Source organism: Eptatretus burgeri, chromosome 2, assembly GCF_056783735.1.
Source record: "Eptatretus burgeri isolate ZD-2024b chromosome 2, Ebu_testis_v1, whole genome shotgun sequence".
In the NCBI taxonomy this organism is placed as follows: domain Eukaryota; kingdom Metazoa; phylum Chordata; class Myxini; order Myxiniformes; family Myxinidae; genus Eptatretus; species Eptatretus burgeri.
Window position 1 is genome coordinate 31837368 of NC_140962.1, and position 27419 is coordinate 31864786.

Consider the following 27419-nt stretch of genomic DNA (forward strand, 5'->3'; position numbering starts at 1 on the left):
TTGGTGGGTGGTGTGGTGGAGAAGGTGGTTGGTGGGTGGCGTGGTGGAGAAGGTGGTTGGTGGGTGGCGTGGTGGAGAAGGTGGTTGGTGAGTGGTGTGGTGGAGAAGGTGGCGTTGTGGTTGGTCCAAAATAATGATAGTAAAGAAAAACGGATAACTCAAAGATCACAGCCCGGGTGACACGAATAAATCCCATTAAACAACGGTGGGGAAATCTAACTGAACACGGACTTATCGGAATAACTGAACTCAGGACCTATATGGTGTTCTGCGAAATTTCCACAGCCATAACAATATCATTTGCAGCTACATCAAAGACCATCCTGAAGCATTTTCAACCAATACAAAGCTCATATTAACTGGACCGAACCCAATACCTATGGAAATTGCAGAATACCAAGTAGTAGAGAGGCCTGACCTAAGAACCACTCACGAAGAAGCCGATGTTATTATGGTACAACAAATGGTCCTTCTAGGCTCATCAGGAGTTCCGAGTATCCGAGTAATTTCAGACGACACAGATGTATTCATATTGCTGTTGCATTTTGACCAACTGAAGGAACTGGCATGCAACCTTGTGATGGCTGGTACAAGTCTGTGACAGAACGTCTGTTGACATCAAGGCGACAGTGCAGAAGCATGCACATATTGTCACCCAAGTTCTGGCAGCACATGTGGTGTCTGGGTGTGACACAGTTGCCTACCTGTGGGGTATCGGAAAAGGCACAATTGAGAAACACCTCAAAGATGGTCGTCAATAAAATTATCTTGGTGATCTTGATGCAGAATTTCCAGATGTCATATCTGAAGCAAGTGCCTTCTTTGCTGCTTGCTATGGATCCCAGGAAACAGAAGACATGTCAGCTATTCGATTTGATGTCTGGTCTTCAAAGATGGCTAACAAGAAGCTGACATCAGCACCAGAGTTAAAATCTCTACCACCAACCACTGTGGCTTTCATCAAACACGTTCTCAGGGCGCACTTGCAGGCAGCAATATGGCGGGCTGCATTAGATCCAGACCCACCATTGATCGATCCAACGAGTCATGGTTGATCACATGAAGAAGTGTCGAGCATGTTGCTCCCTGTGTCTCTGCCTCTGGATGTCATCAGAGCTCCTGATAATGTTCTCAAGATGATCAGGTGTGGGTGCAGCTCAGTGCGACCCTGTGCAACGAACAGATGTAGTTGCTCTGCCGCCAGGCTCTCCTGTTCATTGTTCTGTGGCTGCCATGGTATGGAGGAATGTCAGAACGACCAAACAGAGTCTGTATCAGCAAGCGAAGCTGTGGAACTCGAGTGAACACTAGTTATTTGATTTATGCAGCTGTCCTGTATGTGAGATTGAGTGAAAGAAAGATTGAGTGAAAGCAGAATGAAAGAAGTTCATCAGCAACCAATCAGTGTATTCATAGTTGATCGCATGTACAGACCCCTTTTTGGATTTGAATTTGTGTAAACCTTGCTTATTACGTTTATTTGGTTATGTGTTAATATAATTAATTATAGTTTTTAGTTACCTAATCATTGTATTACTCAAATGTACTGTTGGAAATAAAGATATACAACACAATACAATATACTGTTACAATACAATACAATATACTGTTTACCACTTAAATCAGGTTCATATAGATTTTGGGCATAGTTACAGCTGAAAATTGTTCGGTCGATATTTTTTCAGTCATAATATTATATTTAAATAGAAAAATTGCAATATAGACTATTATTATGAGTTGCATGGTTTATTTAAACATATCAGTGTATTCCTTGACCCCCAAAACATAGGGTTTGCCACTGAAATGGGGTTCATATCTCGATTTTTTGGCCGAGTTACGGCCAAAAAACGGTTTTGATGGCGCCATTTTGAATTTTACTCCTAAAAAAAAATTGCTCAAGCGTGACAAAGTGGCATCACTCGGATTTGAGTTTAGTATAGTCTATGTTACCAGAATCTGCAATAAAATTGTGCATGTACTCCAAAACATACCCTAGGGTAAAATTCCCGTTCTGCATCCAGACTATAAGTTGGAACATGGCCGACGTCTGTACCCAGTTTGGTCATGATCGCTGAAACTGTGTGGCTGCTACAGGGTAAACAAACACACAAACAAACAGACAGACAGACACACAGAAGGACACAAACAACCGACCAACATAATTGCCACAAATCCGAAGGATTCCAGCAATTAACGAACAACACACTCAAATGCAACATCCTCTCCTCTGGTGAGGATAACAAGTAAGGGGGGGAGAGGATGAACTCCTCTCTGATCCCTTTACCAATTCCAAAACATTTGATCTCTCGATACTGTTCCTACTGCAGCTTATTGTTTGGTGTAATGGCTTCTTATCACTCAGACACACAAGTTGCTCCGACATACCAATTTCTCTCGGCATGATCCACATCAATTCATGATCAACACAATTTAAGGCTTTGCTATCTATTATATAATATGAACCGTGGTATCTGTGCATGCGTTGCGTTTGTCTGTCTCCTGTTTATGGCAGCTCCTTCCCGTTCTGTGTTTGAAAAGGTGTGCATGCAGGCAAAAATTCAACATTCACTTTTGAAATGATGTCCATTAAATACAAGATTACCTTTTAAAACTAGAGGGGGGAGCACTCGGTGGAGTGCAAAACCTCCGCCGTCAATACTGCGAGGCCACTCAAGTGAACCTGATATCCTATTCATTCAATTTGACGTCAACAGTGCTCACAGAGTTATAGTTTGCAACTTTCCCTTTTACTTTTAACTTTTACATACTCAATTCATTCGTCATAACTAGATTCCTTGAGACAGAGATTGATTTTACGTGGGTATATCCACCTGAAGTTCCAAAATCAGCCGCAATTATAATTTTGGCATGTTTTTTATGTTGGAAATCACTTTTAACATGTAGAAATGCAAAAAATAGAAATCGAAATTTTGTTGAAAAAAAATTTCAAATTTTTTTTTGGGGGGAGGGGGGGAAATCACTTAAAACATGTAGAAATGCAAAAAAAAAAAAAAAAAAATCAAAATTTTGTTGAAAAAAAGTTGCAAAATATTTTTCTCTTACAATTATTTTTTTTTGGGGGGGGGTGGAAATCACTTAAAACATGTAGAAATGCAAAAAAAAAAATTCAAATATTTTTTCAAATTTGCCACCATAGCGGCCATATTGGATTTTGGACCAAGTCCAAAATCTCATGGCATGATCCTTGGACCAGACTTAACCCCCCCCCCCCCACCAAGTTTCGTCGAAATCCGTCGAGGAGTTTTTCCTTAATACTGTTCACAATCACAAACAAACAAACAAACAGAAAGGGGTGAAAACAGTAACCTCCATCCATCTTCGATGGCAGAGGTTAAAAAAAGTCCACTAAATAATTTAAATTGATCGATTAACTTAAACTTGTCCCGTCACTAGGGATCGGTATTTTTGCTTGTTATCTCGTATATAAAAGGTCCGCCTCCACCGTACCCCCCCCCACCCCACACCCCCAGTCACAAGCACTGCCCATTAGCCAGGCCGTGCCTTTCCCTCCAGCGGCCCAGAAATCGCTGCCAATTTTTTTTCACTTCGCATAGCTCTGAGGCTTCATAGGCCACTGGTGTACATTTGAAGAATGAACAACTCGTCTTCAATCATTAAATGAAGGAAACTAAATTAAATAAATTTAAGATTATTAAAATTAGGAAACAAAGGGTACATTTTGATTTAAACTCGTACAGAGGAAAAAAAGAAAGAGGTAATGCGTGTTTTATTTGGCATGATCGCAGTAGCGGTCTATTATACACCGCCCAACGAAGGTACGCTCTCATCATGCAGAGGAAAGAAAATAGTGAAGTCTGTAATAAAAATCTTTTTCGGTTTTCACCCAAGTTTCAAGGCTGAATAGGGTGCAAGTACAGGATTTATAACCAAACTGTATGTCACATGTGCATGGACATGTAACTCAAATATTATGTGAAGTAAATAAACATGAGAGACTTATGGAATAAATTAGTCTGAAGGCCGGGGAAATTTCCGAGAGATTTTTATTATTATTATTATTTTTACTTCTTTTGAAGTAACTGGTGGGCCCGTTGGTCCATTGGTCTTCATGGCCTTGTAGTATACCTGCCTGCTGTACTGCTGGAGCTTTAGCTTGCCTTTCACCAAGCCCAGGTGAGCTTGGGACCAACGCGGGGATTATACGTTTGTTATTGCCAAATTATACTACGGTTATTGTCGTTTATTTTATTAGTATTAATTAATATATGCTTTGTTACAATGTTATCATTCTTTTTGTTATTTATTAGCTCTGCCACCGGAGGTGAAGGAGGGTATTTTTTCACCCGTCTGTCTGTCCGTCTGTCTGTGTGTGGGATATCTCAAAAAGTTGTGGACGGATCCGGATGAAACTTGGTGGACAGGTTGGGTGTGTGGCAAGGGAAAATTGATGAGATTTTGGTGAAGATCCGGATTCGAATCTGGATACGAGAATTATTTAATTTTTAAAGTGATTCTTCACCATTGAGAGATCGGGCCAAAAACGATATTGTACTGTATAGCATGATATTTCAAAAACGTATTGGGGCAGATATGTTCTCATGGATCAGGCATTACGTGGGGGAGGTATGCGCTCTACAGAGTACCCTTCTCGTTTTGTAATTGGAATGCCATGCTGTGGAAGGACCTATTATTAAGCTGCTTGATACCCCTAACATGGCGTGCGTTTAAAACATGGGAATTCTTCTGGATTGTTTCTAGTTAATTAGCCCAATCAACTCAGGAGAAAATGATGATCAGTTTGGTGCATCACACTCCACAAAGAAAACACACACAATATAAGTTATGTACACATCCACTTTCATACACTCAACATGACCAATGAGTTTATGTACATTTTAAAAACGGAAACAATGCACTGAAACCTGAACAAGGTACATATTTCATTACAACGAAAATAGTCATGATGAACATTTGAAGGGTAATTGCCACTTGGCGAGCGCTCTACAAGAAACTTCGCAACTGAACAAACCCCCCAGATTCATTACATTGTGACGAGGATAAACATCTATACAATGACTTCTTTCTGCCACATCATTGAACTCGTCCCTCAGGGGGCAGATTTTGACATGACACATGGCAAGGTCAGCTTTGGTTTTATTAACTCTCAACTTATCAAAGACATGGGTTTTCTCTCTCTTCTCCCTCCTCTCTCCACCCTTCCCCCTCTTCCCAACCTCCCCTCTCTTATCCTCCTCCCACCCTCCCCCTCCTCCCATTTTCCCCTTTTCCTCCTCCTCTCTCTCCTCTTTCTCCACCCTCTGTTTCCTCCTCCTCCTTCCCTCTCTTTCCTCCTCCTCCTTCCCTCTCTTTCCTCCTCCTCCTCCTTCCCTCTCCACCTCCCTCCCTCTCCTCCTCCTTCCCTCTCCTCCCTCCTCCTCCCTCCCTCTCCTCCCTTCTCCTCATCCTCCTCCTCCTCCACCTTCCCCCTCTCCTCCTCCTCCCTCCCTTTCCTCCTCCTCCCCCTCCCTTTCCTCCTCCTCCCTCCCTTTCCTCCTCCTCCCTTCCTTCCTTTCCTCCTCCTCCCTTCCTTTCCTCCTCCTCCTCCTTCCCTCTCCTCCTCCTCCCTTCCTTTCCTCCTCCTCCTTCCCTCTCCTCCTCCCTCCCCCTCTCCTCCTCCACCTCCCCTCCTCCACCTCCCCTCTCCTCCTCCTCCCTTCCTTTCCTCCTCCTCCTTCCCTCTCCTCCTCCCTCCCCCTCTCCTCCTCCACCTCCCCTCCTCCTCCCTCCCTTTCCGCCTCCTCCTTCCCTCCCTCTCTTCCTCCTCCCTCCCTTTCCGTCTCCTCCGTCTCCTCCCTCCCCTCCCCCTCCTCCTCCTCCTCCTCCCTCCCCTCCCTCTCCTCCTCCTCCCTCCTCCTCCTCCTCCTCCTCCTCCTCCTCTCCTCCTCCTCTCCTCCTCCTCCTCCCTCTCCCCTGCCTACCTCCTCCTCCTCCCTCTCCCTCCCTGCCTCCTCCTCCTCCCTCCCTCTCCCTCCTCCTCCTCCTCCCTCCCCTCCCTCTCCTCTTCCTTCCTCCCTCCCTCCCCTTCCCTCTCTCCTTCCTCCCTCCTCCCTCTCCTCCTCCTCCTCCCTCCTCCCTCTCCTCCTCCCTCCCTCCCTCCCTCTCCTCCTCCTCCCTCCCCTCCTTCCTCCCTCCCTCCCTCCTCCTCCCTCCCTCCCTCTCTTCCTCCTCCCTCCCTCCCTCTCCTCCTCTCCCTCCTCCTCTCCTCTCTCCCTTCCCCTCCCTCTCCTCCTCCTCCCTCCCTCCCTCTCCTCCTCCTCCCTCCCTCCCTTCCTCTCCTCCCTTCCTCTCCTCCTCCCTCCTCTCTCCTCCCTCCTCCTCCCTCTCCTCCTTCCCTCCTCTCCCTCCTCCTCCCTCCCCTCCCTCTCCTCCTCCCTCCCTCCTCCTCCCTCTCCTCCCTCCTCCCTCTCCTCCTCCTCCTCCCTCCCTCCCTCTCCTCCTCCTCCCTCCCTCCCTCTCCTCCTCCTCCCTCCCCTCCCTCTCCTCCTCCCTCCCCTCCCTCTCCTCCTCCTCCCTCTCCTCCTCCCTCCCTCCCTCTCCTCCTCCTCCCTCTCCTCTCCTCCCTCCTCCTCCCTCTCCTCCCTCTCCTCCTCCTCCCTCTCCTCCTCCTCCCTCCCTCCCTCTCTCTCCTCCCTCCCTCCCTCTCCTCCCTCCCCTCCCTCTCCTCCTTCTCCCTCCCCCCTCTCAGTCTTCCCCCACTCCCCACGTCTCTCGGTATTCCAGCCAGCCAAGCGACGGAACGTATTAACTCGTCCCTATAACACACACACACACACACGCACACACACACACACACACACACACACACACACACACACACACACACACACACACACACACACACACACACACACACACACACACACACACACACACACACACACCTTCCTTTGATATTTATATAAAAGGAGCAATTTTTTGGTCCTTTCATTGTGGGGAATAAGAGTCACATTTCCACACTTCATGTTTCAGCTCCGTTCTTGACTCGACGCCTTATCGTGAACATCTCAAACTCCTCACACCACACAACACCACACAACACCACACAACACCACACAACACCACACAACACAACACAACACCACACAACACCACACAACACCACACCACACAACACCACACAACACCACACAACACAACACCACACAACACCACACAACACCACACAACACCACACAACACCACACAACACCACACAACACCACACCACACATCACCACACATCACCACACCACACATCACCACACCACACATCACCACACATCACACATCACCACACATCACCACACCACACATCACCACACATCACCACACATCACCACACCACACATCACCACACCACACAACACCACACATCACACATCACCACACAACACAACACAACACCACACCACACAACACCACACAACACCACACAACACCACACCACACAACACCACACAACACAACACAACACCACACCACACAACACAACACAACACAACACAACACCACACATCACCACACAACACCACACCACACAACACCACACAACACAACACCACACCACACAACACAACACAACACAACACCACACAACACCACACAACACCACACCACACAACACAACACAACACAACACCACACAACACCACACCACACAACACCACACAACACCACACAACACCACACAACACCACACAACACCACACAACACCACACAACACCACACAACACCACACAACACAACACAACACCACACAACACCACACAACACCACACCACACAACACAACACCACACAACACCACACCACACAACACAACACCACACAACACAACACCACACAACACAACACAACACCACACAACACCACACCACACAACACAACACCACACAACACAACACAACACCACACAACACCACACAACACAACACCACACCACACAACACCACACAACACAACACAACACCACACAACACCACACCACACAACACAACACCACACAACACAACACAACACCACACAACACCACACAACACAACACAACACCACACAACACCACACAACACAACACCACACAACACCACACAACACCACACAACACCACACAACACCACACAACACCACACCACACAACACCACACAACACAACACAACACCACACCACACAACACCACACAACACCACACAACACCACACCACACAACACCACACAACACAACACCACACAACACCACACAACACCACACAACACCACACAACACAACACAACACAACACAACACCACACAACACCACACAACACCACACCACACAACACCACACAACACAACACCACACCACACAACACAACACAACACAACACCACACAACACCACACAACACCACACCACACAACACAACACAACACAACACCACACAACACCACACCACACAACACCACACAACACCACACAACACCACACAACACCACACAACACCACACAACACCACGCAACACCACACAACACCACGCGACACCACGTGACACCACACAGCACGGCACAACACCACGAAACTCCACACAACACCACACAACACCACGCAACACAACACAACACACACACACACAACACACACACACACAACAACACACACACCACACAACACCACACAACACAACACCACACCACACAACACAACACCACACAACACCACACAACACCACACAACACCACACAACACAACACAACACAACACAACACCACACAACACCACACAACACCACACCACACAACACAACACCACACAACACCACACAACACCACACAACACCACACAACACAACACAACACCACACAACACCACACAACACAACACAACACCACACAACACCACACCACACAACACAACACCACACAACACAACACCACACAACACCACACAACACCACACAACACCACACAACACAACACAACACCACACAACACCACACCACACAACACCACACCACACAACACAACACAACACCACACAACACCACACAACACCACACAACACCACACCACACAACACCACACAACACAACACAACACCACACAACACCACACAACACAACACCACACAACACCACACAACACCACACAACACCACACAACACAACACAACACCACACAACACCACACCACACAACACCACACAACACCACACAACACCACACAACACCACACAACACCACACAACACAACACCACACAACACCACACAACACCACACCACACAACACCACACAACACAACACACACACACAACACCACACACACACACAACACAACACAACACCACACAACACCACACAACACAACACAACACCACACAACACCACACAACACCACACATCACCACACCACACATCACCACACCACACATCACCACACCACACATCACCACACCACACATCACCACACAACACCACACCACACATCACAACACCACACAACACAACACCACACAACACAACACAACACCACACAACACCACACCACACAACACAACACCACACAACACAACACAACACCACACAACACCACACAACACAACACCACACCACACAACACCACACAACACAACACAACACCACACAACACCACACCACACAACACAACACCACACAACACAACACAACACCACACAACACCACACAACACAACACAACACCACACAACACCACACAACACAACACCACACAACACCACACAACACCACACAACACCACACAACACAACACAACACCACACAACACCACACAACACAACACCACACAACACCACACAACACCACACAACACCACACAACACCACACAACACCACACAACACAACACCACACAACACAACACAACACCACACAACACCACACAACACCACACAACACCACACAACACCACACCACACAACACCACACAACACAACACAACACCACACAACACCACACCACACAACACAACACCACACAACACAACACAACACCACACAACACCACACAACACAACACAACACCACACAACACCACACAACACAACACAACACCACACAACACCACACAACACCACACAACACCACACAACACCACACAACACCACACAACACCACACCACACAACACCACACAACACAACACAACACCACACCACACAACACCACACAACACCACACAACACCACACCACACAACACCACACAACACAACACAACACCACACAACACCACACCACACAACACCACACAACACAACACAACACCACACCACACAACACAACACAACACAACACTCCGGACGTTCGGCCTGTTCACGCTTCTCCGTCTCGCTTTGTTGTACAGTACAGTACAGTGTACAGTACAGTGTACAGTACAGTGTACAGTACAGCATGTCCAGTCGAGAGAGCGAGAGAGTCCAGGACTCCATATCCTCATCAATTCATGTGGACAACTGGTCGATGGAGCTCACCACGGTGTTCACAACCAATGGTGTTTGTGTACCCACACGAACAAACCGAAGTAATTACCTTGGAATGTTTCTCTCGGAGAATTTTCAGCCTCTCCTTTCGCTGAAGAGCGGCTTCTTGCAGGACACCCACTTTACCGGCCATTGACTGCTCTCGAGGATCCGCTCACATTCCACACGTCCACTCCGTGTCCAACTGGACGGCACTCTTAGGGTTAGGGTTGTTGTTGTTGTTGTTGTTGTTGTTGTTGTTGCTGCCGTTCAATTAATTGAAGTTCCACTCTTGGAAGACGATGTCCAGCCACAAGATGAGGAACATTAAACATTGCGTGCAAATGATGTGGAGAACAAGAAACAGGTCAGGCCTAACCTTTTGTGACGTCAAATGTGTGCGATGTACGTAACTTCAGCGGAAGTCGCTTTGAACGCGCTGAAAACAAGATCAAGGTGAAAGCGAACACACCCTCATATTGATCGATCCCTGGGGGTGTTCAGTAACCAAGCAGCTAGCTAGCGCTTGCCAAGCCAGCCGTTCCTTAACGCGTTCGAATGGAGCGCTTGCTTGAGTGCTTAAGCCGCTTGGCGAGCGCTCTACAAGAAACTTTGGAACTGAACAAACCCTTGACTCTGAGCTGACCACGAACCACAGCACGAACTCTGTTTTTCACGGAAAGAGAAAAAATCCTCCGATTGGTTTTGTACGTTGTTTCAACGTTTCAGATTGCGAATTAAGAATGTGTTCCGTTTCGTTACTCAAAAAACTGCAGAGTTTTTAACCTCTTTGCTTTGTCTTTAGGAATTTCTCGTTTCAATCGATTGAGGCGGTGTGTTTTACGCGACGTTGTTCGGTTTAAAAGTGTGATTTCAAACGTTTTTTTTTTTTTTTTTGTCGGCTTTAGTGTTACTTATACCAATGGTTCTCAACCTGGGGGTCGCGAGATTGTTTTCGGGGGTCATGGGAAGGTTGTCAAAACAAATATATAACAAAGAAATTCATAAATATTGTTATGGCGGTGGAAATTCGCAGAACACCATGTCGGTCCTTAGTTCAGTTATGCCGATAAGTTCGTATTCAGTTAGATTTCCTCACCGTTGTTTAATGGTAATTATTCGTGTCACCCGGGCTGTGATCTTCAGTTAGCCGTTTTTCTTTCGCGATCGTTATTTTGGACCAACCACTTCACAACAACCACGATCAACACCAACCACGATCGCCTCAACCACCAACCACCCTCTCCACACCGCCTTCATAACTACGACATCTCCTCACCATCTCCTAAACCGCATCTCCCCCACCCAAATAACACCGCCTCACCTTCATCCCCGAAGCGACGCCATCTTTGTACCAACCGCGCGAGTCCCCAGCGAACAGCGTCGCTGCAAACCGACGCGGGGGTTTCGATGTTGGTGCCAGCAACGCTGATTTCATGCACGTCTGCTCTGTGAAAGCTTCACCTCGGAAAACGGATCACAGGAGATAAAGGGGCGGGGCCTGTGGAGGTCAGAGGTCAGATCTCGGCTCACCAATCCTATAAAAGGCCGCGCAGAGCGCCAGTTCGGGTCAGAGTCGGTCGTCAGAGTAGGTCGTCAGAGTCGGAGTCAGTCGGAGTCAGTCGGAGTCGTCGGTGGAGTCTGGAGGCGGTCGGAGAAGCCTGGAGCCGGAAGAACACAGGCGGGTCGAAGTCCAGGAGAGCGGAGGACGCGCGAGGCGAAGAGTGTGGCTGAGCCTGCAGTGCCGGGCAGACCTGTGCATTCGTGTGGGAAGAGCCGGAGAGAGCTCGCCAGCCAGCGCCAAACAGTCTGAGGTGATCGGGCTTCGGGACAGTCCGAGCGTCGCGGAGGAATGAACGGGTTCTTACAAAGAGCATCAACTTTGAAAGAGCATCCAAACCCGTTCGTTCCTCTCAGCGCGTCGCCGGCTGAGGCCCGACACCTGGCCGCCTGGCAAGGCCTGGGCGCAACCGCAGCAATGCCAGCTGCCTTGGGGAAAGAGCGTAGCGGGTCGCCCCATCGAGGCACCACGAGAGTGGAGGTAACCTACAGCGGTCTCGTGGGACTCCTTCGGTCCGCCAAGTCCCACGTAATAAAGGCCTACGGGTCCAGTCTGACCCCCTTGTCTCTGAGGGGGTCTTTCTTTGCTTTTATTTGGGTGAATGTTGTGGCGCCATGTCCCGCAAGTGGAACTGTGTAAGTGCTTGTAAATAATAATAATAATAATAATAATAATAATAATAATAATAATAATAATAATAAGCACATCTCTTTGAAACGTCTATAATGCAACAATATTTCTTTAATTTGTTCAATGAAATTCCCCCAAAGCAAGCGCGAAAACTACTACTCAAGGTTTATGGGTTGTATACAGTACGTGCAGCAGTCGGTAGTCACACTGACTCTAACCTGCCCATTACCAAAGAATTGCCAATATCGGCCAAGCACTAATTGTGTGTGTGTGTGTGTGTGTGTGTTCATAAATCATCGCATATTCTCTTTGCTAACTCCCCTACCCCCACCCCTCTCTCTTTGTCCCATCCTTACTCTACCCCATCCCAATACAGTGCAGCACCCTCCTCCTGCAACTCTCCCCTCCCCTCCCACCACTATCTCTATCTCTTTGTCTCTGGACGTGTCTGGATGGTGGTCCTCTACATATGTGTCTGGACAGTGGTTATGTCCATGCGGTGTTTGTCTCCGGAGAGGGGGCAGAGAGAGAGAGAGAGAGAGGTGCAGGAGAGTGCTGCACTGTATTGGGATGGGGTAGAGCAAGAATGGGACAAAGAGAGAGAGAGGTAGAGAGGTAGAGAGGTAGAGAGGTAGAGGTAGGAGAGTGAGCAAAGAGAATGTGATGCTTTATGAAACCACACACACACACACACACACACACACACACACACACACACACACACACACACACACACACACACACACACACACACACACACACACACACAGACACACACACACACACACACACACACACACACATACACACACACACACACACACACACACACACACACACACACACACACACTATACATATTAGTGCTTGGCAAACATCAGCAATTCTCCACGAGGGTTTATATATTTTCATTTGTAATTATTACTGCACCCCCTGTGGTGAATAATAGTAGTCATGGAATTGGCTCCCCATGGGGGGGGGGGAGACCCTTTCATGGACAGGTCCTTGTTGCTCCTGTGGTTGGCAGTGAGTGCCCTGAAAACAGCAGGGGAAAAGAGAGTGGGTCCGGTTTTCTGAGTACCTGGGTTAGATTCCTGGTCTGGGCATGTAATTTTTCCCACATATACATATAATCTTTGTTTCATATATATATATATATATATATATGAACCATGCTTTCCCATTGTCTTGGGTCAGTCAACTGGATTTGTTTTTCATTTATTTATATTTTCATTTTTGGATGTTGTCTGATTCTGTGTTTTTTTTGTTTGTTTTTTTTTTGCTCCGGTGTATCGGCTTCGATGTCCGTTGGCACACAAAATTACCAAGCTTCCTTCCCCTTTGTCTCGGGTTGCTCACCTGCATTTTTTTTCATTTATTATTTTATTTATGTTCCCTTTCATTTCCAGATGTCCGACGACTCTGTGATTATTATTATTATTATTATTTTTTCCAGTGTACCAGCTTCGATGTCCATCGGCACCCAAAATTTCAGCTTTCCAAACCTGGAAAGTCCCGATCTTTAATACCAGTCAGTGAATCAGTGGTTAGAAAGAGATTATCTTTCAATACATATATATGCTTCGTTTTTTTTTTGGATTATGTATGTGTGTTCATGTGGACGAACTGCCTTCGCCCCATTGGTTAGACAGCTGACCCGACCATATTCACAATTGTCACCTAAAGAAAAAAAAAAAATCACAAGTCTGCCATTTTGTGAAGATGCATTCGGCCTTTGTCCTCGGGTGTCTGGTGTCAGCCCATGGCCCATTGCAATTGGAATTATCCCCAACATTATCTCTCACCCCCTACCTCCCATTCTCCTTCTCCTCCCCTCCCTCAATGCCCCCTCAGTATTCCCAGCAGCAAAGCAATGGGTTGTATTTGCTTGCCACAAATGATGCATTTCAATGTGGAAGAAACAGTACCTGTACCTTGGGGATTTGGGGGTAGATGGCTAACTGAGTGTGAACGAGCTGTAACTCATGAGAATGGCATGGTTCTCGGGGAGCTGGCTGCTTATTGTGTGATTCTGTCTTTGATAATGCATTTTAAAAGGGTTATTGTATGTAGTACCTTTTAACACTGATTTGAGACGTGATGGAAAAATGAATCACCTTCGACCAGTTTCACTCATTTTGCAAGTCATTGCGGATATCACGTGCCTCTCCAATTCGCTTACATCCATGGCTTGTGATGATCAGTTTCTCATTTGTTGATTTTTTTTTTTTATTTTGACAAATAACATTTCAAGATCAACAGAAGTATCCTTAATACTACTAGTATGCCTGTTGTTGGCTTAATGGTTAGGGTGGTGGGCTTGGGATCCTTGGATCCTGAGTTCAAATCCAGCTTACTGTTGAATTAATACCAGGTGGGATTGACTCTGCCTGTCATCTTTCCAAGGTCAGCAAAATGATTGCCAGCTTGCTGGTATCCTGTGTCGGAGTGGCGACCCGTCCAGGATTGTGCCCAGTAGCCGAGGAGACTGCGAAGGCAGCACCAACGCTGTGCACAGAGTATGGTCCCGATGAATGGATGAATACTGCTAGTTGTCAGGATTTGTGCAGCAGACTCATTTGATGTTGCACCTCAACAAAGCAGCACTCAACACAACACACCTGGAAAAAAAAATGCTGTGGTCAACAAGCAACCAAAATATTTCAACATCAATATTATATGATAATAGACGACCCGTGAACCCGTTGGGTTCCCGTTGACAGCGGTTGATAAAAAAAAATCATTTCAAAAGAAAAAAAAGACAGCTCCAGCGAACTATACTGCTGAGGTTGTTTGCATTGATCAAATTCTCCCAAAGATTTCTTGGCTGAATCGGGAATTGATTTTTTAACAATTTTTTTCATTGCCAGATTTGAACGAAACTTGATACTGCATACCGCAGGCAAATGGTGAGTAAGGTGGGACAAAATGTTTTGCGCTATCGTGTACCGTTTTGGCTGTATTTCGGGAACATACATACATATATACAAGATAGAGATGATATGATATATGATTTATGATGAGGAAAGCTGCAAAATTGTTTAAATCCCTATTTTGCGGTGATTTTGGTAGCCATCTGAGATTTTTGTAAGTTCGATGATCTCCAATCACATAATTGATGCTGCCAATCGATTCTCCATGGTCAAAAACCCTATATGAGAAAATGAGATCATGTTTCTAGCATGACGACTTGAGAAGATATGTGCATATTTCAATATTTTCAGATACGATAATTTAGGGGTAATGAAAAATCTTTGAGAGGTGCTGGGCTTGCCACCCCTACTTTTTCAAATATCTTAGCATATAGAACAAGAAAATCTTGGGCGACGCTGTGCATAAACAAACAATGGACACAAAGTCTCCACCCATCCCTGAGTCCAGATTAATGTGTTTACATGAAAATGTTCTGATGAAAAGCTTCTACTGTGTATTTTGGTGTCATTGTCCACCTGACCACTTCCTCATGTGTATCACATCTTTACTGGCACCATGGCAATGCTTCTTGTGTTCAGGACGCCGCTGCATTGCGCTGCATCCTGTAACGGTACCTCAATGTGCCGCCTCCTCGTGGAGTCTGGTGCTGTCCCATTTGCGACTACCCAGAGTGATATGGAAACGTAGACATAGACAACAGTACCTCTATGGTTTAATGGATGGGATTAAAATATTGTACAAATACTGAGGTGAACATGGTTGTGTTTTAACAGGTGTGCAAGAGAAGATGGGTGTGATGAATAAAGGATTGGTGTATGTGCTTTATGCCTGGTGTTGGCTTAATGGTTAAGGTAGTGGGCTTGGGATCCTAGGGTCCTGAGTTCAAATCCCGCTCAGCTGTTGAATTAACACCAGGTGGGGTTGACTCTGCCTGTCATCCTTCCGAGGTCGGCAAAATGAGTGCCAGCATGCTGGTATACTGTGTCGGAGTGGCGACCCGTCCAGGATTGTTCCCAATAGCCAAGGAGACTGCTTCGGCGGCACCAACGCTCTGCACAGAGTATGGTCCTCATGGATGGATGGTATGTGCTTTGGAGTTGGGATGCTGAAACACCAGACGAGCTTTCCATTCATGAAGGAGAACAGCTGCTCGTGCTGCGTCGTGGGGACAAGGATGAGACAGAATGGTGGTGGCTCCAGCAAGGAGACAAGGAAGGTTACGTACCTCGCAATATGCTCGGGGTAAGCAAGTTTGAGTTGCCTCAAGTTCGACTGACAGTTTATGCTTTGAGATTATTTTTAAAAAGAAAAAAAAAAGAAGCTTTATTGTGTTGTTACGGCTGTGGAAATTCGCAATACACCATAAAGGGTCCTGAGATCAGTTATGACGCTAAGTTTATGTGCAGATAGGTCCCCACCGATGTTTAAATGGAATTCTTCATGTTCACCGGGTTGCGACTCTGAGATAGCCGTTTTTCTTTTTCTATTGTTATTTTGAACAAACCTCCATGCAAACAACAAGCCGCGTTGAAAACCGTCGAACGCAAAAGGAAACCAGAGGAGTTCCGATGGGCGCGCGGATTTTTCCCGCCTGTTTCTCCGAGGAGTGTGACGGAGGCAGGGTGGGGCGGCTCACCCCCGATTGGTGGACGCGCGGCGTGAGGCGGTCGGGGTGAGAGAACGCCCCTTTTTGGGAACCTTCTCGAAGGAAGGTGGAGTCGAAAACGGGGAGGAGGGAAGGGTGGTGCCCCGCGCTATACAAGGCGGACCGCGCGCGAGGCTCACTCTCTTTGTCGGGGTCGTGTTGGATTCTACTCGCTCTCTTGGTGGACGTCATCCTCTCGCTTCATCTTCGAGCTCTCTCGTCTTGGCGTTGGGCGACCTGTCGGTGAAGGCGCGGGCCGGTGGCGAGTCCGGGCGACGCCTCGGAGAAGCAGACGGGAGGAGCAGCCCTGCCGGCTGTGTGGTGCGAATCTGCGCATCTGGCGAGGGTCGCCGGAGAGTACTCACCGACCACGTCATCGCAAAGGCCCGAGAGCAGGCGTCGCTATGCCAGCTGCCGTGGGAACAAGGCGTCGCGACCTGCCCACCGTCACACCTCGAGGGGGCAGGTAACCAGCACGGTCTCGCGGGCCTTTTCGGTCATGTACATTAACATGCACTTAACAACTGTTAAGTGCATGTACATTCTCATTGTAGTCGGTTGTATTGCTTTATATTTGCCTTGCTTGTATATTGCATGATTCCTTGCTTGTGTTGTGTGTGCAATATGTGCTTTAAATAATTGTCCTTGTGTGAAATGTATCCCGTTCGTCGTCTTTTCCCCTTTTGAAAATGCCATATTGCATCATGGAATAATTAGATGGGTTTTAAACACCCGATAAATAATCTGAACCGTCGAGGTCGGCGATAACACCACTCGGTTATCCCTGTAGCACGAAACGAACCGCTTAAGCAGTTTGTGTCCTAAGCCGACCTGCGGCGCGGTGCAGCCCCTCCGTAGGTTATCCACGCGAGTACTTAGGTATATCGAATTTGGCGATTCACCCTATCTCGCGCGGGTAGAATGCGGACTGGGCTGTGGTGAGGTTAAATCCCCACCCGTGACTGGTTTCTGGCGGAAGTTCCAGGAGCGTCACGACTGAATTTTCCGTCCGGTGGGCGACGCGGCTACCATTAGAGGTACGCGCCAGATCGCCGCCAGAATTCGTAACAGTATTTTGTGCAAGTTGCTGAAAAAGCATCAAATAATGAAAGTTCATGAAATTTTTAACACGAGTGCGTGCCCGAACGTGCAAAAAAAAAAACAAACAAAAAAAAACTTTCAAACCACATGCCAGAAACAACCACACAGGCCGTTCCTTCGCTCTCGTGTGCCCGTATGTGCGTGGCCATAAGTGCAAAAATAAAAAATTCAAACTGTGTGCCAGAAATAACAACCACACAGGCCGTTCCTTTGGTCTCGTGTTCCCGTATGTGCGTGGCCGTACATGCAAAAAAAAAAAAAATTCAAACCGTGTGCCACAAACAACAACCACACAGGCCGTTCCTTCGCTCTCACATGCCCGTACGTGCGTGGCTGTACGTGCAAAAAAAAAAAAATAACTTAAACCGCGTACCAGAAACAACCACACAGACCATTTCTTTGTTCTCTCATGCCCGTACGTGCAAAAAAAATAAAATAAAATAAAATTTCAAACCGCGTGCCAGAAACAACAACCACACAGACCATTCCTTAGCTCTCGTTTGCCTGTACGTGCGTGGCCATACGTGCAAAAAAAAAAAAAAAAACTTTCAACACCACACAGGCCGTTCCTTCGCTCTCGTAAACGACGACTGGATAGGGCATTGTGTTTATCTATAAATGCGCATAAGAAATCGAGAAATTATTAGAATACAGTAAGTCATCACTATCCGGAAGTCCGTACGTTGTAACCCAAAATGGGGAACGCGCTCTAACTTGGGAACCACTTCTCCGATTAATTCCAAACCTTGAAAAGGCAAACAAACAGAGATTGCTGGAATTATAGATAGAAGATAGCTACTGTGGGTGCAAAACACCAAGCAACGTGTCCTGTTATTGGTAACTGAGGATCTCTTCCCCAACGGCCACGCCTACGCAGCAACGTGTCCTGTCATTGGTTTGGTAAATAAATGGCCATAACTTGGGAATAACTTGTCCAATTAATATCAAACCATGAAAAGGCACATACTCAGGTCCCCAGCAATATACCTGGCAAGTTTAAATTGGATCGGACCAGTGGTTGTCAAGAAACAGCGGTCACAGACAGACAGACACACACACAGACACAGAGATTGCTGGAATTATAGATAGATGAATAGCAGGACACTTGTTCAGACTTTGAAGTGACCCACAGTCACATAATTAGGGACATAGCAAAAATTAGAAGGGCACTCGGTCGAGTGCATAACTCTGCCACGCAATGCCTGATCCACGAGAAAATATCTGGCCCAATACATTATTTAGATATCGTGCCATGTATCATTTTTGGCCCAATCTCTTAATGGTGAAGAATCACTTAAATTCTCATAGTTGGATCCGGATCTTCACCAAAACAATCTAATCAGTTCGTCTTTGTCACACACCGAATCTGTCCACAAAATTTCATCCGGATCCATCCACAACTTTGAGATATCCTGTACACAAACAGACAAAGGGGTAAAAACAATCTCCTTCACCTTCGGTGGCGGAGGTAAAAAGCTTGGGCCAAAGTGCTGTAAAATAAACCAGTTGACTGGTAGTTTCCCTGTACGTTTCAATTTTGTCACATCAGAAATGAGTAAATGTCTAATAGTTAACTTAACCATTCAAATCCCACAATACATTTAATCCTAAAACATCGACGGACAATTTATGTTGGTACGATAGCCTCCAAGCCAATTTGGACAGGTCTATCTCAGGACTTGAGTCGGTCTGCAAGGACAACAAATTCTGTCGACTAAATTAACCAGACTTGGTGGCATAATAGTTAGAGTGTCCGCTCTGATTCTCAAAGGTTGGTGGTTTGATTGCGACCCTGGCCAATTAATACCAAATAATTGAAAATGGTACGTGCTGCTTCTTTGCTTGATGCTCAGCATTTTGAAAGAATAGTGCACGGACAACCCCCCCGTCGTTGGGCATGCATGGGGAGGATGCAATTCCTCCTTAGTTACCCAGCTGAGTGCATTGAGTCGAACACCAACAGCAGAGTCGAACGCCAAGATAGAAGCAGACTTGGACAAACAATGGGTGTCGGGAGGAATGGGGGGCAGGAGAGGATGTATGGAGTGGACAAGATGGATACAGAAGGATGCTTGGGGTGGACAAGATGGATAGAGAAAAACTCCAAGGAGGGAAAACAGGAAATTTGGAATGAGGAAGGACTATGGTGGGGGTGGGTTAACGAGGGTAGAAAAGATCTTGGTTTTGGATTGGGGACGATCTGAAATGGTGATAAACAGCTATCTTGATGACCTGGAGGGTAGAATGAGATGCATCGATCATTTAATTAATAAAACCGTCAACCGTGAAATCTCGCGAGTCGCGAGATTAGTGACGCGAGTCGCGAGGGCCGAATCACAGAGCACGAGCTCGCATCAGGAGAAAAAGACGTGGATGATGGATAAACGAAAATGGCTCAGAAAAGGAAAAAAATGCAAGCGACGAAAATGAAGAAGATGATGAAAGACATGTTGTGGGAGGAGGAGGAGGATGAGGAAAAGGCGATTGAAATGAATGCGAGGGAAAAACCTTCGGTGTGGGCTTTATTTCATTTGATTGAAGCCGATTCTACAGACACATAAAGGAATACACGTGCAGCAAGGAATACATGTGCAGTCGATCACCACAAAATTAATCAGCAATTAGCCAGCAGAAGCACGGAGTCCGGTATACTCTCAATTTTCACCATTCAACGAGCACCAAGTGAACCACCGCCGTAAATGACAATGCCCCGGGGACAATCCCCCCGACCGCGCAGTTTTATCTGTCCCGTGGGCGATCCGCGCGACACCTGATCACGCGTCACATCATTTAATTCATCACATTCTCCCCGTCTTTAAAATGTAACTAGAGGCCCAACTAACGCACCATGATTACTTCAACGCTATAGGAGTATACATTTCAAGCAGCGCGAACTATTTAAACTACAGAAGCATACATTCCAAGCAGTGAGGATTATTTTGAGTTATAGGAGCATGGTAAGGTGCCATCGAGGAATGCCGATAATCCCCTCTACAGATCGAGTCGGCGAGGGGGTTTTATCCATCGTCCTCTCCGGGAGTAAATGGTAGTTTCACTTGAGGGAGGCCTCCGATCGTCTTGGGGAGCCTCGACTCGTGCCGGAGATGACTCCTCGATCGCTCTCGGGTAGAACGCGGTAGCTCCGTCGCCACCATTCTCGGGTGGAGTTCCTGTGGGGGAAACACCTGGGGAGGGAATGTCAGAGGGAGGAGTACCAGATGGAGGAGTTCCTGCAGGAGGAGTACCTGCGGGAGCCAGATGGCGAACCGACACAGTGGTCTCCCTGCCATCAGGAAGTCGAACATGAGCATACTCTGGATTAGCATCGATGAGTTCGACCTTCTCAACCATTGGTTCATACTTGCTTTGTCGTACCGGGTGCTTCATGAACACTGTTCCCGGATAGGTTAGCCAGTTGGGCACCGATTGGCCGTCAACATAACGTCGTTGGTGAGTAAACATTCGTTCGTGAGGAGTAGCATTGGTGGACGTACAGAGCAAAGAGCGTATGGAATTCAGAGCGTCGAGAAGGGTAACCTCCCACCCCAGTCCTCTCGATTTCAGCGCCAGAGTTACGGCTTTCCAAATGACTCCATTATACCGTTCCACCTGCCCATTACCCTGTGGGTTGTAACCCGTCGTTTGACTAGTTGCTCTGCCGTGTTCATATAGGAACTGTTTGAGCTCGACCGACATGAAACACGGCCCTCTATCTGAATGTATGTACGACGGTTTCCCAAACATGGCAAAGTGGTCAGAGAGACATTTCACGACAGTGCCCGAGGTCATATCCAAGCACGGGAATGCAAATGGGAACCTTGAGTATTCATCAACAACAGTGAATATGTATCTGTTGTCTGTCTCAGTCGGCAGGGGCCCTTTGAAGTCGATATTTAGTCTCTCGAAGGGGGAAGTGGCCTTGATCAATCTGCCGGGAGCGGCGCCATAGAATCTGGGTTTTAGTTCAGCACAAACAGGGCAAGAAGCACTCATTTCCTTAATATCTTCGAGAGAATAGGGAAGGTTTTGTCTGCGCACGAAATGTGCCATTCTGGTTACCCCTGGGTGGCACAGAGACACATGGAGGTCTTGCAAAGCCCGACCGATTGTCGCCGAACAGTAGACCCAAGAGAAGGTGTCTGCAGCAGGGTTTTCCCTCCCGGGTCGATAAACAATGTCGTAACTATAACAAGATAGATCTATCCGCCATCTCATTATTTTCTCGTTCTTAATTTTCCCGTTATTTTTCCCATCAAACATGAAGGCAACGGATCGCTGGTCCGTGACAAGTGTGAAGTGATTGCCCAGTAAATAATGCCTCCATTTACGTAGGGCTTCGACAATAGCGTACGCTTCCTTCTCTATTGCCGAGTGTCTCTGCTCACTTCCTGAGAGAGTTCTCGAGAAGAACGCGACGGGTCGTCCTGACTGATTGAGCGTTGCGGCGATCGCGTGATCGGAAGCGTCCGTTTCCACCACGAACGGCACCGTGCTGTCGATCGACAATACCACGGAATTACTGATATCATCTTTGAGGCTGTGGAAAGCTTTTACAACAGCGGCATCTGGCGGGAAGTTTTTGCAATGCACCAGGGGATGTATTTTCTCGGAATATTGGGGAATCCATCTTGCGTAGTACGCGAACATCCCAATCACCCGACGCAATGACTGTAGGTCATGAGGTGGGGGTAGCTCACGAAGTGGGCGCAATCGTTCAGGATCGGGCTGAATCGTGCCGTCGGCTATTGTGTAGCCGAGAAGATTAATTGACCTTTCCGAGAATACGCATTTCTCGTAGTTGAGAGTCAGATTATATTTTCTAGCAATGCTCAAGAATCTGTCCAGATTCATATCATGTTCCCCCCGATCCTTACCGCACACCGTGACATTGTCCATGTAAACAAAAGTGTCTTTGAGGTTTTCATCCGAGATGATGTCGTCCATAACTCGTTGGAAGCAAGCTACTCCTTTAGTGACACCGAACGGGATCCTCTTAAATTGATAGAGGCGTCAACCTGCCTCGAACGCGGTGTAAGGTTTGTCTTCCTCTCGAATGGGAATTTGATGATAGGCGCTTCACAAATCGATGGTGCTGAATATTGTGTAATTGACCACGCGTTCGACCATCTCGTCTATGCGCGGCAAAGGGGAGGCATCGAGATGGGTGAAGCGATTGACCATTTGAGAGTAATCGACAACCATTCGTTTCTTATGGTTCTGACTGGTAGTCACCAACACCTGCGCGCGCCATGGCGAATCGCTCGGTTATATAATACCTTCTTCCAGCAATCGCTTGGTCTCAGAAGCGATGAAGTCCATGTCGGCAGCGGTGTATCGTCGCGATTTGATCGCTATCGGTTTACAGTCCGGTGACAAGTTAGCAAACAGCTGGGGGGACGATACCTCTGCGGTGGTCAGAGCATTTAGAATTAGACGAGGTTTGCTTCCTCCAAAGGGTATTTCGACGCTCGTGTGCTGCTTGAGGACATTATGACCCAGAATTACATTTGCGCATAAATTACGAAGCACCAGTACCCTTACATCCCGATGCGTGTAGCCTTTTACGTCCAACTCAACATTGCAGTACCCTCATACGTGGGACTGTAGTGATGTGGAGGCCATGCATACCGTATTGTCTGTTGCATGGATCTTCCATTTCCTGCCCTTCGCTAGTGAGCTATTGACGAAACTTTCAGAGCAACCGGTATCAATCAGAGCCTCAGCCATATGCCCGTTAATTCGTACGTTGATGATAGCCTTGGATAGATTCCCCGGTGAGGCTGCAGTTAGTTTCCTTTGTGAGTAGAGAGCCGCAGAAGTGGGTTTATTTCTCCTTAGAGTAGATTTACATACCCTGGCATAATGCCCTTTCTTGTCACAATTCATGCATGTGGCATCTCTGGCGGGGCATTTGTGGCGGAGGTGTCTTTTGTACCCACAAAAGAAGCATTTACCAACCGAAGTAGTTTCTGAGGAGTTTGACGAGGTCTGGGTATCCGATTCCTTGGGTTTATCTCCATCCTCAGTGTCGGAGGTGTCCCGGGGGGTTCCTTGAGTTTCCGCCGTAGCAGCATTCATTAGCAACACCGGTGTCCCATATGACTCAGATTGCTGCTGAGCCGCATCCATAGCTCGGGCCTGATCAGCTACCATTTGAAGAGTGGGTTGTGTTTTTTCCAGTAAGCGTTGCCGAATGGGGGCTGACCGCAGCCCCTGGATGAACGCCTCCCAGGTCGCTTCGTCTCGATGTTCCCCGGCGGTTACAGCTCGGAAACTGCAGTCTTTGCCCAACTGCCTCAGAGCTTGCAGGAACTGATCGATTGTCTCCCCGGCTGCTTGCCTGCGTGTGTTGAGAAGATGTCGTATGTATACCTCGTTCTTGCGCTTCACGTAGAGCGCCCGCAGCACGTCGATCACTGCGTCATAGGTGTCACACTCCGAGAAGAGCCTGAATACGCTGGGCGAGACATGGTTTACAAGTGCGGCCAGTTTGTCGGCTCCCTCTTCAATGATGGTCAGATAGTGTGAGAAGGAACGGAACCAATGCGACCACTTCATTTCCGAGTCAGTAGCGTTGGGGTCTGCATCGAACCTCTCCGGCTTGTAGATCTTGTCCATAGTCGGTTGAGGGAGCCGAAGGAATCAAGTGAAATAAATTGAAATGAATGCGAGGGAAAAACCTTCGGAGTGTAGGGTTTATTTCACTTGAATGAAGCCGATTCTACAGACACATAAAGGAATACATGTGCAGCAAGGAATACACGTGCAGTCGATCACCACAAAATAAATCAGCAATTAGCCAGCATAAGCACGGAGTCCGGTATATTCTCAATTTTCACCATTCAACGAGCACCAAGTGAACCACCGCAGTAAATGACAATGCCCCAGGGACAATCCCATCGACTGCGCAGTTTTATCAGTCTCGTGTGCGAGCCGCGCGACATGTGATCACGCGTCACATCCTTTAATTCATCACAGTTGTAACATGGCGGCGGCTCGCTCGCAGCACGATGCTGCTTTCGAGGTACTTACTCGTAAAAACGCTCTAATTTGTGTCCCCCCCCCCTCCGACGGGGTTCTTACTGAGGAGATTGTTTTGGCTGTTGGAGACGTTGTCGGCATTGAGCATGTCCATGCTGCGTCATGCATGAATCAGAAGGTCGTGGCGTTCATCTCCGATGTTCGCCTTGTTCACGACGTCGTGAGTTCCGGGTTTACCATACACAGTGGTCACTTTGTTACGGCCTCCCCGATGGATGTCCCGGCAATGAAAATAATCGTCTCTAATGTGCCTCCTTTCGTGTCGAATCAACAACTTGTCTCTGTGTTGTCTCGTTACGGGAAAATTGTGTCAAAGATCTCGATGATCCCCCTCGTGTGCCGCCATGACAAGGCAAAGCACGTGATGAGCTTTCGGCGGCAACTTTACATGGTGCTGCCGGACCGTGGGGAGGACACGATTTTAAAGGTTTTGTTTAAGATTAAAATTGACAATTATGATTACCAAGTGTGGGCTTCGTCAGCGACTTTAACATGTTTTATTTGTGGAGCCTTTGGCCATTTAAAAAGATTTTGTCCGAAAGCTTCTTGTTCGAAGTGTGGGGAATCGATACATATTGATGTTGATGGTGAAATGGTTAACGACCAACAACCTCGTCTGGTGGAGGAGGTGATGCCCAGTGAACCCAACGTTCCCGCTCATACTGTTCCCTCACATAGTGAGGATGGTAAGGATGATTTTTTCACTGTTTCAAAAAAACGTAGATCGTCTGCTCCTCGTGACCCCACGAGCTCTCCCAAGGTAGTTGTGCTGGATACGGTTGTTCCGGTAACTGAGGAACCTCATCGGAATGAAAAAAAGGATGGAATGGTTTCCGATAACGAGAATGTATTTCAGAGTGTACAGTGTGGTCTGGGTCCTTCAGATAGCGGTGAAGTGTGTCTTTATGTTGCTGAACCGTGTGTAGAATGTCGGGAAGTATCAGCGCTCGGTTTTCCCGAGACAGACCGAAATAATGTTGCAGCTCCATGCGATGTTCCCGCCTCAACAAATGATCAACATACAGTTTGTGAGGCCTCGGTGGAGGTGCCCGATGTAGTTGTACAAGATGGTGGATTTGGGGCCCCATCTCATGTTGATGAAAGTGTTAAACAGGACTCACAAAATACCACCGTGCATCACTCGGTACCCCTCTTAGACGTGTTTGTAAAGGTCCAGGGTGATGCTTACGTACCCAGTGGAAGGTAATCTGGGCTGTCTGCTTCAGATGATGATGACAAGGAGGTGACTGATCTGTCACAGTCATCATCTGATCACTTACAGATATCTCCGCAGGTTATTGTATCCTTTCTGAATGGGACGTTTAGGCAGCGGAATGTCATTATTCATCAACATTTTCCTCACTTGCTTTCCTTCATGCAGACTGCAAAGTGGAAAATTAGGAACTCTAAAGATTTTGAAATAACTAAACCACAAATTCACAGACTGAGGAAGTTTATTACAAAAGCAGGTTTAGAATGTTCTCAACAGCTGCCAAACCCCCTGATACGGGATGAAAGGGAAGGAAGTGCTTTTTGGCACGTTAAACATTAATGGCGGTGGTGCTAACCATTTGCGTCGGATCCAAGTTAAAAACTTGTTGCTTCGGAAACATGTGGATGTCTGTTTGTTGCAAGAAACGCACATAACAGAGACTTCACAGTCTGACTGGCTCTGCCTTAACAAGGGGCTTTGTTTCTTCAGTAATTTGTCTTCTGTCTCGGCGGGTGTTGCCTTTATGCTTCGTCCAGGTTTTGTTCCTGACTCGTATCGTTTCCTTGAAATAGTTAAATGGACACTTGGCATCATTGGAGTTCATGTGTCAAGGATTTAACCTCACATTACTTAATGTCTATGCTCCTCGTGAAAGCGGGGCTCAAAGTTTTTTTTTTTTTTTTTTTTTTTATACACATCTGGCTTATTACTTCCAAACTTTTGTCTTTGATCACTGTATTTGTATCGGAGGAGATTTCAATTGCACATTTGAACCTAATTTAGATAGGAATACACCAGAACCACA

The 27419-nt window shown here is 47.1% G+C and overlaps 2 protein-coding genes across 2 annotated transcripts in view; one reads left to right on the plus strand and one right to left on the minus strand.

The window, feature by feature from the left end:
* CCDC12 (coiled-coil domain containing 12) overlaps window positions 1-10892 on the minus strand; it is a 37426-nt gene extending 26534 nt beyond the window's left edge. Inside the window, exon 1 of the mRNA XM_085866846.1 lies at window positions 10560-10892. Within this exon, the coding sequence (XP_085722972.1) occupies window positions 10560-10643 (84 nt within the window). The 5' untranslated portion in view covers window positions 10644-10892. The remainder of the gene's footprint in view (window positions 1-10559) is intronic.
* A 569-nt stretch (window positions 10893-11461) lies between these two features.
* The window catches only part of LOC147031747 (uncharacterized), a 28053-nt gene continuing 12095 nt past the window's right edge, over window positions 11462-27419 (plus strand). Inside the window, exon 1 of the mRNA XM_085866882.1 lies at window positions 11462-12530. Within this exon, the coding sequence (XP_085723008.1) occupies window positions 12342-12530 (189 nt within the window). The 5' untranslated portion in view covers window positions 11462-12341. The remainder of the gene's footprint in view (window positions 12531-27419) is intronic.